This window comes from Ranitomeya variabilis, chromosome 6, assembly GCF_051348905.1.
Source record: "Ranitomeya variabilis isolate aRanVar5 chromosome 6, aRanVar5.hap1, whole genome shotgun sequence".
NCBI lineage: Eukaryota > Metazoa > Chordata > Amphibia > Anura > Dendrobatidae > Ranitomeya > Ranitomeya variabilis.
The window spans coordinates 313,449,229-313,464,237 of NC_135237.1; the positions used below are offsets into that span (position 1 = coordinate 313,449,229).

The 15,009-nt window shown below is 47.6% G+C and overlaps 1 protein-coding gene across 3 annotated transcripts in view; it reads right to left on the reverse strand.

The window, feature by feature from the left end:
* DROSHA (drosha ribonuclease III) overlaps positions 1-15,009 on the reverse strand; it is a 276,733-nt gene that overhangs the window by 252,569 nt on the left and 9,155 nt on the right. For all 3 annotated transcript variants that reach the window (XM_077269726.1, XM_077269724.1, XM_077269725.1), the window contains exon 5: positions 2,364-2,505. In XM_077269726.1, coding sequence (XP_077125841.1) covers positions 2,364-2,505 — 142 coding nt within the window. The remainder of the gene's footprint in view (positions 1-2,363; positions 2,506-15,009) is intronic.

Below are 15,009 nucleotides of genomic sequence, written 5' to 3' on the forward strand. Positions count from 1 at the left end.
CGGTGCTCAATCCACCATCGCCATAGTCAGGGAGGGGGTGGAGAGCTTCTGCCACCATGCGTCATCCGCTATATCAGTGGTGATGCAGAGGGGGGGCTGCACGGACGCCATTCATAATATGTCTGGCTATGCACCTGGCTCCAGGAGAGGTAGATGGAGGGCTACTCCATGTGGTCGCCTGCTATGGAGGGGGGAGATCGGAACACGAAGGAACCATCGCCCGCAAGAAAAGCTCATGGCTGGCATCCAACGTTGCAGGAAAGGATACGGGAGGGACGCTCCACGTACTTGCCTGTTGATGGTTCGGGGGAGATCAGAGCCTAGAAAGGATCCGTCGCCCCCATTCGCTCCATTAAAGGAAAAAATAGAACAAAAAAATCAAAAATTAAAATACAAACGGTGGGGTCTGAAACAGACCCAAGTGCCTCCTACAGACACTAAGCAAGAACTGGTTCACTGAGAGCCAGCAGGAGGGTGTGTACTGCAGGGGAGAAGCTATTCTTTCTGTGTTTACTTAGTGTCCTCCTAGTGGCAGCAGCATAACACCCATGGTCCTGTGTCCCCCAATGAGGTGTAGGAGAAAAAAAAAGCAAAAAATAAATAGGGCAAAATTTAAGGCCAACGATGCCTGCTTATAGTAAGCGTAGATTTTATTTTCAGTCCCTCTAATGACGGTCGTTATATTTGCGACTAATGTTAACCTCCACTAGACTTATGCCATCTACATCGGCAGAGATGCTGGACCCAGTGGTCACGGCATCACCAGGGCCAGGCCTGTGGAGTCGGAGCCCATTTTGGTGGAGTCTGAGTCGGTGTCATGGAAATTGAGGAGTTGGGAGTCGGAGGTTTGGCTTACAGTCTCCACAGTCCTGGAGGCAGAGCCCATTTTGGTGGAGTTGGAGTTGGTGCCATGGAAATTGAGGAGTCCGAATCGGAAGTTTTGGCTTACCGACTCCACAGCCCTGACCAGGGCAGCGTGCCAAAGACCGGGCCCTTTACAGAGATGCAGCACTGAATATGATGACGGCGAGTAAAACGACCCAGTAGAAACTCACGGGGAAGGGGCAATTATTCCTGAAAAAGTCTTTAAGAGGTCTACATGGTCTTATACAGAATGTAGTGGATAGTCAAATCTATTTGTTCCATTTATCTAGTCTCTTAGCAGCTATTCCTAGAGCATGCTCAAACACTGAATTAAAGGGATTTTCTTATTACGGAAAACCACTAGCGCCAAGCTGCAGATTGTTTAAACCACTCTGTTTTTGTTTCACCCCAGGAGTGGTGTGACTAATGTATGATCCTCAACTGTAGTACAATACGTAGCAGTCTCCATCTTCTCCTGTTCTAGGTGCCAGGTTCTGCTACTTGTGACTGGTTGGACTGCTCCAGTGTTTGCTGGGTGGTCCAGAACTTCTCAGTGTACAATAAGTCTATGAAAGCTAGCAGCTGTGGGGGACAGGGGGATTGAGTCCCATCCCTCAGTCAAGCTCTTTTTATGTGGATAACTATGGGTTAAACTGCTATTATCAGAGCTAGCTCCGGTTCCAGTACTTGCAACATCTGTATATTACAGCCATCTCTCCTTCCGACTACACGTATCAGTCTTGGAGTGGTGAATAACTCTTTACCAGGACATACATGTAGGTCATGGCATGAGAAGAGGCCATATGCCGTCACTATGTATTCTTGTATTTGTGTACAGCTCTCCCTTTCTGCAAAACGATATAGTGCATGCTGCCATGAAATAAAGCTATTATTATATGTGCATATATTGGTGGTAATTTATAGAAAATTGAACAAATAGATTATTTGCACTTAAAGAGACCAGGACAGTTAATAAGCATAACAAGTGGGAATAAAAAGCACCATAATAACAACCATGAAACGCAGGAAAATATCTGTCATTATATGAAGAACTTTTCGAAACATTTAGTAAAAATGTCAGCCAAGAACATGATCAGCAGTTCACACAAACGCCAACGTCCAAAGCAGCAATCTTTATATAATGACATCACTGCAGAGGACGGGGCGACACAGACGGCCGTACAGGTATAATGTGCACACTGCATTGTAGCCGAATATCCAGAGTGGATAAGAAAGAGTATATACTAAAGGCTGCTAAATACTTCTTGTACAGAAGAGATTGCCAAGTACAGACCATGCAAGAAAGTAGGATTCCTGCCAAGAATATTTACACTTTCTCAAAATCCACATCTCTACGGTGCCAAGCTTCAGAAAAAAATCCCAACAAACATATTCTAGGCATGGATAGAAACACCTTCCCAGATGGTGGCAACGCTGCCTTAATAAAAATAGTAAGGCTGAGATAACAAGCGCGCAGAACAAGCACACGCTCCTCTCACCTAAATCCTCGTCTAACTTGGTCTTTGGTGGCTCCCACGCTGGCCTAGCAGCTCTCGCTTTTGATTGACGCTTGCCAAGTTCTTCTTCAAACTTATCATACAAATCCCGTAACCTGCTTGTGCCGACCACCGTGGAATCGCCCTTGGAAAAAAAGACAAGTGAATATACCATTCATTTAGACGTAAAAAAAAAATTTGTAGATCAGCACACATTTATGATTAGTAAGTAAGCTCCGGCAAAGAAGGCTGCATAGATGGAAGCAATTGATCGAAGCTCCTCTGGCAGGATTTACAGTCAGTGCTCAATAATGGTTCATGCTAAAAAAAAATATTCTTTTACCCGTTCAAATGGAAGGGAAAAACCGCATGGAAAAATTTATCAAACGCACAGATTTTTTTATACGTGGCTTTTCCTACCAAGAGAAAAGTTTTTGATGCATAAATGTCTGCAGCAAATAGTTAATGTGTGCACATACCCTAAAGCTGTGTTCACATGCTGCACTTCTTTGCTTTGCTTTTATAAAGCTGCTTTTTACAGTAATAGCAAAGCTATGGGATTTCAGAAATCTCATGCACACGACTGTTTTTTTCCTGAGTGAGCTTGAGAACTGCAGCGTTTTTTTATATCTGAATGTCAATTCTTCCAGCATTTTTGCTGCGTTTTTCACCATAAAAAACAGCGAGAAAGTGAGAAAAAAAAAAAAGCAGCAAAAAAAATGCAACAGCGTATTTGTTGAATAAAACTAACTTTATTAAAAAGTACACTTGCATGTAATCTGCACCCAAAAACACTGCTAAAGGCTATGTGCACACGTTGCAGATGGTATGCGTTTTTGCCGTGTTTTTTCGCTGCGAAAACGCATACACAACACAGCTCACTGAAGTCATATGCAGCATGCTCATTCGCCGCGATTCCGCACACATAGGAATGCATTGATCCACTTACTTCCCGCATGGGGATATGCCCACCATGTGCGGTTGGTACCCAGGGTAGAGGAGAGGAAACTCTCCTCCAGGCCCTGGGAACCATATACCTGTTTTAAAAAAAAAAAAAAAAAAGATAAAGTAAAATAAAAAATTGTGCTATTCTCACCTTCCGGCGGCCTTCCCGCTCCTTGCGATGCTCCTGGCAGCTCCCGTTCCCAGTAATGCCTTGCGACAATGACCTGTGATGACGTAGCGGTCTCGCGGGATGCTACATCATCTGGTGTCATTGTCACAAGGCATCACTGGGCACGGGAGCATCGCAAGGAGCGGGACAGCTGCGGGGGCCACCGGAAGGTGAGAATATCACGATTTTAAATTTTTTTTATTTTTAACATTATATCTTTTTACTATCGATGCTGCATAGATCGCTTGGAAAACGCTAGCATTCTGAAAGCTAATTACGCTTGCAAAATGCTAGTGTTTAGCGGGAATATGCATGCCAATTCTGCATGTGTTATACCCGCAGCAGGGAGTTGCAGAATTGCCGCGGAAATTTCTGCGGCAATTCTGTAACATGTGCACATAGCCAAAAAGTGTCAAACGCACTGGGAAGAACACTTGAAAAACGGGGATTCTGAAAACAGCATTTTTAGTGCAGATGTTAGCTGCAGAAAAAGAAGTAGAAACACTGCATGCAAACATAAGCTAACGCTATATGCAAAAGTATTCAATCCCACAGCTACCTGTGCCTTTCATTACTCCGCCTGGGGCGAGAATCGGACAAGGATCGGAGAGCTATGCAGGGCAGGGGAACAGAACTTGTATTTCCATCTGGACAACCCAGTTAGTTATAGTATAGCGTACTTGCAAATATTCTCGGACTAACGCTACATATTGGAATTTATTTGGAATTTGGTCATTAAAACAAAATAGTAATGCCAAAATTCACATATTAACACAATGCCATTCTGATTAGTCCTTGAAATGCTGGAAAGACATTATTAAAGGGAATCTGTCATGGCAGTCCAGGTCTGGAATATACAAATTGACTGCTACCTGCATGGCCCGAAGCGCTGCGCCTGTGCCGAGAAATCCGTTCAGGAAGGATGCTAATGAGGCTGGAGGGGAATTCGAGGTGTGGCAATACACGCAGTACCAGAATAAAAAACAAACAAGTTTTTCGAGGAGTGCTTTACGCTCTTGGAACTATAACTTCCAAGTTCATAACCACACGATGAGTGCTGAAATAATTCACTATTATGACATATTCGTTTTGCCAATACTGATATGTATTTTCAGACCTAGATCAGAAATATATCACTTATAACTAAGAAACCAGGAGTTAGGGGGTCAAAACACGTAACACTCTCCAAAAACATTATTTTTGTTTCCAGTTTTTGATACATTTAATAATCTTTATTTTTATATAGCGCTAACATATTCCACAGCTATTTATAGTTTGCTCACAATCTAGATTCCCCATCAGTATGTCTTTGGAATGTGGGAGGAAACCGGAGAACCCAGAGGAAACCCACACAAACACGGGGAGAACATACAAACTCCTTGCAGATGTTGCCCTTGGTGGGATTTGAACCCAGGACTCCAGCGTGGCAAGGCTGCAGTGCTAACCAATGAGCCACCATGCTGCCCTACATTTTAAAAAGTTTCTGCATAAATCATTCTGATGATGAACGTGTGACGAGTGCTGATCAGCCTTCTCCATTAGGGCTCATTCAGACATCAGTTTTTCTATGCGTGATATCTAAGGATAAAACTTGTACCTATAGATTGTAAGCTTGAGATCAGGGCCATCACTCCTATTGGTATCTATTTTGAACTGTGATTTTTGTTATGCTGTAATGTCTATTGTCTGTACAAATCCCCTCTATAATTTGTAAAGCGCTGCGGAATATGTTGGCGCTATACAAATAAAATTATTATTACCTATCAGTCTATGGGGCTGTTCACATATCTGTGTAATTTTACACAAAATACAGACACATGTCCGAATTTGAGCTGAATCAGAGATCAAACTCACCAATGTAAATCAATCAGTTTGTGAAAAAAAAAAAAAAAATGGACAGCATTTGGATGACATTTTTCACAGGCTGTTTCATTGAAGAAGCTTGAGAAACCTCCATAGCTTTTTGTTTTCATATGAGAAAAACTGACGCACTAACCAAACTCTGATGAAAATCTGAAGAAAAACAGTGAAGAAACTCAGACAGATTGTTTGCAAATGAGAAAAGTATCTGCAGCCTGAATGGGGTCTTACAGGGAGAACATTGGTCATCTCTACTACTCCCCACCTGGCGCCATGCTCCTCTCCGTGATTGACAGATCTGCCTTCTGCCAGCTACACGCCTAACAGGCACAATATGTCAGTCAAGGAAAGGCAAGTGGCACTGGGCAGAGAGTAATGAAGACCCCTGATGTAATCCCTATGCATCAGCGGAGCCCAATGTACTTCCAGCCTCATTAGCACCTTCTATCAAAATAGGATATATTGGTAATGGAGCAAAGCTTTGGCGTCATACAGGTGTTAATTAAAGTGGGATTTTTGGTACTTACTTTCTTGGAGCCTTCATTGGGGAACACAGATAACTGTGGGTGTATGCTGCTGCTGCTGCTGCTGCTGCTAGGAGGCTGACTCTATGCAAAAAGGAAAAAACAATAGCTCCTCCCCGGCAGTATACACCCACTGACAGGCACCAAGCAGCTCAGTTGGTGAAAAAAAAAGCAGTAGGAGAGATGTCCAGAACTCAGAACACATAAGTTTTCTCAACCAAGGCTTTTAGGCCCAAACAGGGTACCGAAAACGAATAATCAGGGAGGGTGCTGTGTCCCCCAATGAAGGCGCCAAGAAAGATATTTTACAGTAAGTACCAAAAAATCCCTTTTTCTTTATCGCTTCATTGGGGGACACCGATAACCGTGGGACGTCCAAGAGCAGTCCCAGAAAAAGGGTGTGTAGAAAGGAAACAAGAGGACTCAGGTGGGCCGGTGCGCAACTGCCGCCTGCAGTACCTTCCTACCAAAACCTGCATCAGACGAGGCCTGGGTATGAACCCTATAGAACCTCGTAAAGGTATGCAAAGACGACCAGGTTGCGGCCCTGCAAACCTGCAAGGCAGAAGCCTGGTGACGGACCGCCCAAGAAACTCCGACAGCCCTGGTGGAGTGGGCCGTGCCTCATGCACACGGTAGGTTTCCGTTATCGCAGAACGAATCCAGTGAGAGATCGTGGACTTGGACGCTTGAAGGCCTTTCCAGCGACCCTCAGAGATCACAGAGAATCAGATTGGCGAAACTGGGCGGTTCTAGAAAGATAGACCTGAACGGCCCTGACCACGTCCAGCTTGTGACGAGACTTCTCCAGAGGATAAACTGGGGAAGGGCAAAAAGAGGGAAGAATGATGTCCTCATTGATGTGGAAAGCAGATACCACCTTGGGAAGGAAAGAAGGGACAGGTCTGAGAACTACCTTGTCCTGATGAAGAACCAGAAATGGGGAACAGCAGAATAAGGCTGCCAACTCGGAGACCCTCCTAATTGAAGTGATGGCAATGAGGAAGGCCACCTTCCAAGATAGAAGGGAAAAGGAAATGTCCTGAAGAGGTTCGAAGGGATCAGCTTGAAGAGCACCGAGAAATAAACTGAGGTCCCAAGGTTCCAGCGGAGAGCGGAAAGGAGGCGCAAGATGAGCAACTCCCTGTAGAAAAGTCTTTACTTGAGAAATGGAAGCCAAGTCCCTTTGGAAAAGAATGGACAAGGCGGAAACTTAACCCTTTAGAGTACTGAAGGATAGCCCCGAATTGAGACCCGACTGCAGGAAACCGAGAACGTCCAGAAGGGAAAAGGTCATCGGAAAGACGTTGTTTGTTTCACACCACCAGAAGAAAGCCTTCCAGTACCTGTGGTAAATGCGAGAAGAAGCCGGCTTTCTGGCTCTGATCATGGTCTGTATGACCTGTTGAGAAAGACCAAACTCCCTTAGGACCGCGGCCTCAACGGAAATGCCGTTAAACTCCGAGACTGAGAACTCTGGTGGAAGAGCGGGCCCTGTGAAAGAAGGTCTGGGCGGTCTTCGAGTCTCCAGGGGGTATCTGTGAGCATGTTTACGAGCTCCGCGTACCAAGGGCGCCTTGGCCAGTCTGGTGCTATGAGAATGACCGGAATCCCCTCTAACTTTATCTTCTTCGCCACCCTTGGAATCAAGGGGAGAAGGAGAAACAGGTAAGGAAACCAAAACTGGGACCATGGTATTACCAGGGCGTCGTGGTCGATGGCCAGAGGATCCCGGGATCTGGCTACGAATCGAGGTACCTTGTGGTTCATCCGAGACGCTATGAGATCGACGTCTGGGGTGTCTCAACGAAGACAGATTTGATCGAAGACTGAGGGATGGAGAGACCACTCGCCCGCTGCCAGACCCTGGCGGCTGAGGAAATCGGCTGCCCAATTTTCGACCCCCGGAATGTGAAAGGCTGATATGGCTGGAACGTGACATTCTGCCCACCGAAGGATCTTTACCGTTTCCGCCATTACCGGACTGCTGCGAGTCCCACCCTGGTGGTTCAAGTACGCCACGGCCGTGGCGTTGTCTGACTGAATGCGGACAGGACGGCCTGTAAGGAGGGACTGCCAAAGGAGTAGGGCAAGGAAGATTGCTCTGATCTCCAGGAGGTTGATGGAAAGAAGAGCCTCCTGGGGGGTCCTTGCGCTGTGAGATGTCGGAAGACTGCTCCCCATCCGAGCAGACTGGCATCTATGGTGATGACCTGCCACTGAAGCGGAAGAAAGGACCTCCCTCTCAGGACCGAGGAGGACAGAGTCCACCAGGTGAGGGACTGGCGACTTGGCGAGGTAGACGAATGGGGCGGTCCAGAGCAGTCGTGCACCTGTTCCAAGTGGATAGAAGGAACAGTTGGAGAGGACGGGAGTGGAATTGGGCGAAAGGTACGACCTCCATGGAGGCAACCATCTTTCCCAGAACTGCCATACAGAATCGTCGCGAGCGGGGGCTGGGTGTTTTAGAGATCGGACTGCCTTGCAGAGAACAAAGAACTTGTCCTTCGGGAGGAAGACCCGAGCCAAGTCTGTGTCGAATTCCATGCCCAGGAAAGACAGGCGCTGGAAAGGAATCAGAGAGGACTTGTCCCGGTTGATAATTCAGCCGAGACGAGTTAGAGTGTCCAGAGAGATCTGGAGGTTTCGAGCACAGTCTCGATGGGATGATCTCTTGATCAAAAGATCGTCCAGGTAAGGGATAATGAGAATCCCTCAGGAACGAAGGATGGCCATTACCGCCGCCATGATCTTGGTGAAGACCCTGGGGTCAGACGCCAGGCCGAGCGGGAGAGCCGTGAATTGGTAGTGCTCTTCCTGGATAGCGAACCGAAGGTACCTCTGGTGCCGTACGCAAATGGGAACATAAAGGTACGCATCCTGAATATCTACAGAGCACAGGAACTCCCCGGGCTCCATGGCGGCAATCACCGACCGCAAGGATTCCATTCTGAAGTGACAGAGTCAAACGTAGCGGTTCAAGAGCTTGAGATCCAGAATTGGACGGAGGGAACCGTCCTTCTTCGGGACCACGAAGAGGTTCGAGTAGAACCCCGAAAAACGCTTGTTTGAAGAAATGGGAACGACTACGCCGGCGGCAAGCAGGGAGGATACGGCCTGAAGGAAACCGGGCAGTTGGGACGGGTGCCTTGGTGGACGAGAGAGGAAGAAACTATTTTCTGTTAGAAAAGAAAATTCGATCTTGTAGCCGGAGGTAACGATCTCTCTGACCCAGGCGTCGCTGACCACCGACAATCAGGCGTCCTGGAAGGAAAGAAGCCTGCCTCCCACCCTGGAAAGAGTTCCAGGTGGGGGCGAACCGTCACTTGGAACGAAATCTATTGGAACGGGAGCCAGAGGACCTAGAAGGTTGGAAGTTAGTTCTCCATCTGGGGGCTGGCTTGTAAAAGGGTCTCCTTCGTTCACCTGAAGCTGAGGGACGCTCCTGTTGAGAAGAGGAGTCCGAAGTTTGAAATTGACGAAAGTGCCTAAAAGGCCTAGGGCCCTTTCTGTTGAAGACACGCTTTGGCCTAGACTGAGGGAGAGAAGTGCTCTTTCCCCCGGTGGCATCCAAAATGATCTGATCTAGCCGAGATCCAAAGAGTCTGGAACCCTGAAAGGCTAAGTTGGTGAGGGACTTCTTGGAAGTTGTATCTGCACTCCATGCTTTCAGCCAAAGGATGCGGTGTATAGCTATGATGTTGCTACTTGCCCTGGCATAACAGGCTGATGCATCTAAGGAGGCAGCCAAAACATATTTGCCCGCGTGCCCTATATGGTCTGCCAGATCGGCCAGTTCTTGCGAAGAGGCCGAAGCCAAGATGCATCGGCGAAGAATCTTGGCCCAGGCGGAAATGGCCTTTGCCACCCAAGTGGAGGTGAAACTGGGGCAGAGGGAAGCACCCGATGCCTCGAAAGCTGACTTGGCTAGAGTCTCAATTTGCCTGTCCGTCGCGTCCTTAAGAGATGCACCATCTGGTAAAGATAGAACTGTCTTGGAGGAAAGACGGGAGACCGGTGGATCCACTTTTGGAGATTGTGCCCATTTGGCAAGAAGGTCGGCGCTAAAAGGGTATAAGACGTCCAAGTATTTTCTACCCAGGAAGCGATTTTCAGGATGCTTCCAGTGTTTAGACAGGGTAGACAAACTCCTCGTGATTGGGAAAGGAGCGAGAAGGATGTTTCACCCGCTTAAAAGAGACGGAAGGATCCCTTGAGGGAGCCTCGTCCTGTTTAAGTTTCAGGGTTTGAGAGATAGCAGAGATGAGACTATCCACGATTGCCTGCATACTGGAAGTCTGGTCTGAGTCAGACCCGGACCGAGAATCTATATACGATCCAAGGTCCTCCTCCGAAGAGGGGAATTGGGAAGAGGAAAGCAGCTTGGGAGCTGCCGAGGGACACTGAGAGCTGGAAGAGGAGATAGACAGAGACCTCTTTCTAGAACGGCCGCCAGTAGTGTCCTTCTGAGGGTCGATATCGGGTGCGTGCGAATCGCCATGAGGGACGATTGGGGCACTGGTGGCTGCGGATAGCTTTGGAAGTCGTTCAAGCGCCAGGACCAGAGACTGGGATATCTTAGTCAGGTCCGAGACCGACTGGGACATAGCAACTGCCCAATCTGGGGGAGGGGGAGTGCACTCATCCCGAGAATCGGAAGCTTCCTGCGGGGCAGACATGGTAGGAGGACTGCAGGACTGGCAGAAAGGCGATGACTGGCCTGCTGACAACTTTTCTTGCAGCGTGAGCAAGCGTAATGAATGATGGTGGGCTAAGAAACAGAAGCCCCGGTAGAGTTGAACATAGAGGAGGCTGGTGCGCTCTATAGAGAAAGAAGTTTGGACAACTCTGCCAGTGTATGTATAAAATACTGCAGGTCTGCCTGCGTATGTATAAGATACTGCAGAGGAGGGCTGGTAGGATATAAATGTGAAAGCCTACCGTACAGGATAGGGAAGCTGCAGCTATGCGCTCTCTGTGTCCCCCGAATGGTGCGGCGTCCAGTGAGGTAGCCGAAACCAAGATGGAGGGGGAAAGCGAACTCGTGATGAAGGAGGGATGGGAGACCCTGGATTGGTCCGGCGGTCGAAGGGGAGCATGTCCCAAGGGAAGTGCGACCTGTGATAGGATATCCTTGGGCGCCAAAAAAGCGCGGGCGAGAGGGGGCGTGGCCGCCGAGCCGAGTGCCAGGAGAAAACGAAAGTAAAAGGAAAGCCGTGCGACGCGCTGGAAAAGATGGCAGTGAATAGGCGCCTGATATAGAGCGCAAGAAAGAAGAAACTGCAGGGACTACGGGGTTGGAGCACTGACGGGTCCAGGGGGGCGCGCAATTTAAAAATAAATGAAATCCCGGGCATATTTTCATTACCTTGCTTGTCCGGCGCACATATAGCGAGGGTCGTCCAGGGGTCCAAGGGAAGGGAGGGACGCTGGAGAGAAGAACCCTGTTCCAGGAGGCGGCATCAACCCCCTTAGGGAAGGGGGGGGGGGCCACCACTGGTGACTACCGCCTCCCTCTCAGCCTTCTCCGAGGAGAGGGGGGAGGAGGAAATTCGGCAAGGACCAGCCGCCAAACATGCCCTGAAGCACCTATGAAGGTGTAAGGGAGAAATGTCCTGCCAGCAGGCCTGGGTGCTGCGATGTGGGTGACACGACACTGCTCGCCCAGCCGCTAATAGTGGGAAGGCAGAGTGAATTAACACCCCGATTCCCTGAATGCTGTATCTGAAAAAAAAAGGTAAAGAATTAATAACACACAACAAACCTGTAAGGAAAAACGATTAGCTGTGGATCTGGGGAGATCCAGGTCCGCCTCCTACAGACACTAAGCACAAACTGAGCTGCTTGGTGCCTGTCAGTGGGTGTATACTGCCGGGGAGGAGCTATTGTTTTTTCCTTTTTGCATAGTGTCAGCCTCCTAGCAGCAGCAGCATACACCCACGGTTATCTGTGTCCCCCAATGAAGCGATAAAGAAATGATATTTTCAAGAACTAAGCCTGTATGCGACAAGCAGGCTCAGTATCCTCATCACAAACAGAACAGCAGTTACTGAGAGTCACAACACCAGATAGGTCACGAGGACCACAATTTCTAAAAGATCCATCTAAGCTGTGGACCCCCTTCTATATAAGAGGCCATCTTTAACCAGACTCATCTTGGTAGCCTAAAGGCATAAGGTGTCTTCATGATCAAAACGCATCTGGTAGTCTCATTTGTTTTTGTGGCCCCCCTACTACTCAAAGACTATTACAGAGGATTTTGTTTCCGATATTTTGTATTTCTCTATTGATTTTTTAACTCTTCTGGAAATAAAGACTTCATGATTTTAAACCACGTCTCTTTGAACTGTGGATCAGAAGCTGGATCAGCTTCTTCCTTCCCTGTTTCTAACGCAGTGTGGTGGCGTGGATCATGGACTTCAGTGCAGATCCGGCTACATTGAGGGTTGAGCTGTTATTTCCTTTTTCCTATTCACTCGTAAGGCCCCGAAACACAGACTAATGTCGGCTGAACCCACCAATGTTAATGGGTTGGGCTGATTGACTAATGTGCATGGGGGCGCTGGCCAACTGGTTGTCGTGAGAGATATTGATTGCGCATGTCCGATTTTGGACTGCAGAGCTAGCTCTTCTGTGTATGGTATGGGAGTGTCGGCTCTGATTGATGTCAGCTGAACAGTCTGCCAAAGCACTGTATGGCAGACAGCCACCCGACGCCTACGGCCGACAGCCACCCGACGCCTACGGCCGACAGCCATCCGACGCCTACGGCCGACAGCCACCCGACGCCTACGGCTGACAGCCACCCGACGCCTACGGCCGACAGCCACCCGAAGTCTACGGTCGACAGCCACCCTACGTCTACGGCCGACAGCCACCTGATGTCTACGGCCGACCTTACACTTCATACCTTAGGTTATGCATAGCTTTAAAGGGAATCTGTCAGCAGGTTTTTGCTATGCAATCTAAAGACAGTAGAAAATATGGGGCTGAGACCAGGGATGAGTGGACCCTGTGGATTTTTGGTTTCGACCAAACTTTAGTACTAAGTTTGGTACTGGTAGCAGAACTGGAGATTCCGAACCCCATAGAAGTCAATGGGGACCCTAAATGTGGTTCTGTTAAATGGTCGTAGTTCTCGCTCTCTAGTACACAGAAAGCTGTGGTGGGGGAGGGGTTGCTTTCTGAGCTCTGCTTCAGCTAAAAACTGATTGTACCAGGTAACCTAAGTGACACATCGTTGATGCAGGGGCCCTTTTCCTGCATTGTGCTGCTCTCAGATGAGGTAGCAATAACCTGACAGATTCCCTTTAAAAGGTTTGTCTGCCCTTACAAAATAAAACAGAACTCTGAGATGTGCATCTGTAACGCCCTCTGCTGCCATTGTCCCTTTCCAGAGAGAACCAGATCTGTGTTAGCCACTACAAAGCCACATTATTCAGAGTATTTATATGTACAATTCCCGTTTAGCTGCTTCTATAGGCAGTCAGAACTTGGGGTCTCTCTCTTTCCCTGCACATTCTCACAAGGCATCAAAATCCGTATTGGGCATTTGGCTTATTACTGCTTTGTACTGGCTGGGAGAGGACTATACGAGCCGGCAATCAGCAGCGATAAGCCCACATCTTCATAGATTAATAAATAAACGTAATGTCACGTGTGACAACACAGAAATAAAACAAATCTTATCATCTAGTCATTCAGACTCAATATGCACTAAACCCAGGAACTAAACGACAAGACAATATCCGGGTATTAGAGGACACCAATTCCTCACAACAGAATTAATCCCTTAATTTCCCAGCTCTGCTGGAGATGTCAACAGGAAGATGGAAACCAAAAACACTTATGCTGCACTGTTCTTTAGTCCTTTTTGGGGAGTGGGAAATAAAAAAAATAAAAATACCGTACTATTTTTAGCTCTTAATTCCCAATGAACCTATTTGACCCAAAAATAATGGCTATTAAACACCCTTTAATGTTACATTTACTTAAAGGGCTACTCCACTACTTTTATACTGATGATCAAAAAAACCTGGGTGGGAGTCCGACATCTGACACCCCCACTGATCAGCTGTCCTGAGTACAGGCGGTGGCCAGACGTTAGCAGTTATGGAACTAAACAGCACAGGTCAGTGAGCTGCGTAGGGGCCGCAGCTGGGGACTGGAGGTCTCTGCCATTCCCTATAATAGGGCGGATGCCGTGTACCCGGCCGCGGCCACTACAGATAACGGAGCTGTGCTGTGCAGCTCTCCAACTGCTAAAAACTGGGCACCCCAGCACAGAGAGGGAAATCACTGGGGTTACTGGGTGTCAGACCCCCAATGATTTGATATTCATGACCTCTAAGATTGGTCATCAATATAAAAGAAGCACAGCAACACTTACCGTAAATGCTGCAAAATCATTAATTCCAAGAAATTGGAAAGATACCTATTTCTCTGCTATATGAAGATTTGTATAATGAGATGTGCTCAATTAACGATTAGGAAAAGCCAAGCTGGACAGGAGACAACAAAAAATGGCTAAATGTATATATACACACACGTTTGTATGCTTGTAAAGCTATATCCCGGTATACACGAATCAGTGGAGGGCAGGGGTATACAGAGATCATGATCGTGGAGGACTACATGGCAGCAGGTATACTAGCCCTCTAGCAATAGTCTCCTACAACGATTTTAGCAAAACTATAGCAAGCAGCCCAGTAAGTGACATCATAGGAATCAAGGTCTCTGCCCCTACTTTAGGCTCTCAAATTAGGTGGCAAAAAAGTTGTGACAGATTCCCTTTAAGTTTCTCAATTCTTTCTTAAAATCTTTAATTCCTCATATGTTAGGCTCTCAATACTGTACACCAGACGGGGTCTCATTAGATCGGATGCATTAAAGGCGTTTTCCAGTGCGGACTCTCTACCGGCTTCTGATAATGTACCAAGACGAATGTATAAAATACATGTAATGGTAAAAAAAAAACAATTCAAAAAACGAGTAAAGTCTCATTTTCTCTCCCCACGCAGTGTCTGCAGATGCCATCCTCTCACTTCTCCATGTGCCCACTCCCAACATAATGAGGTCTCAGACCAGCCGCCTGCTGGGGGCTTCACAACGCTCCAGTGATCTCCCTGTGAGCAGCTCTTTGCGGTGGGCT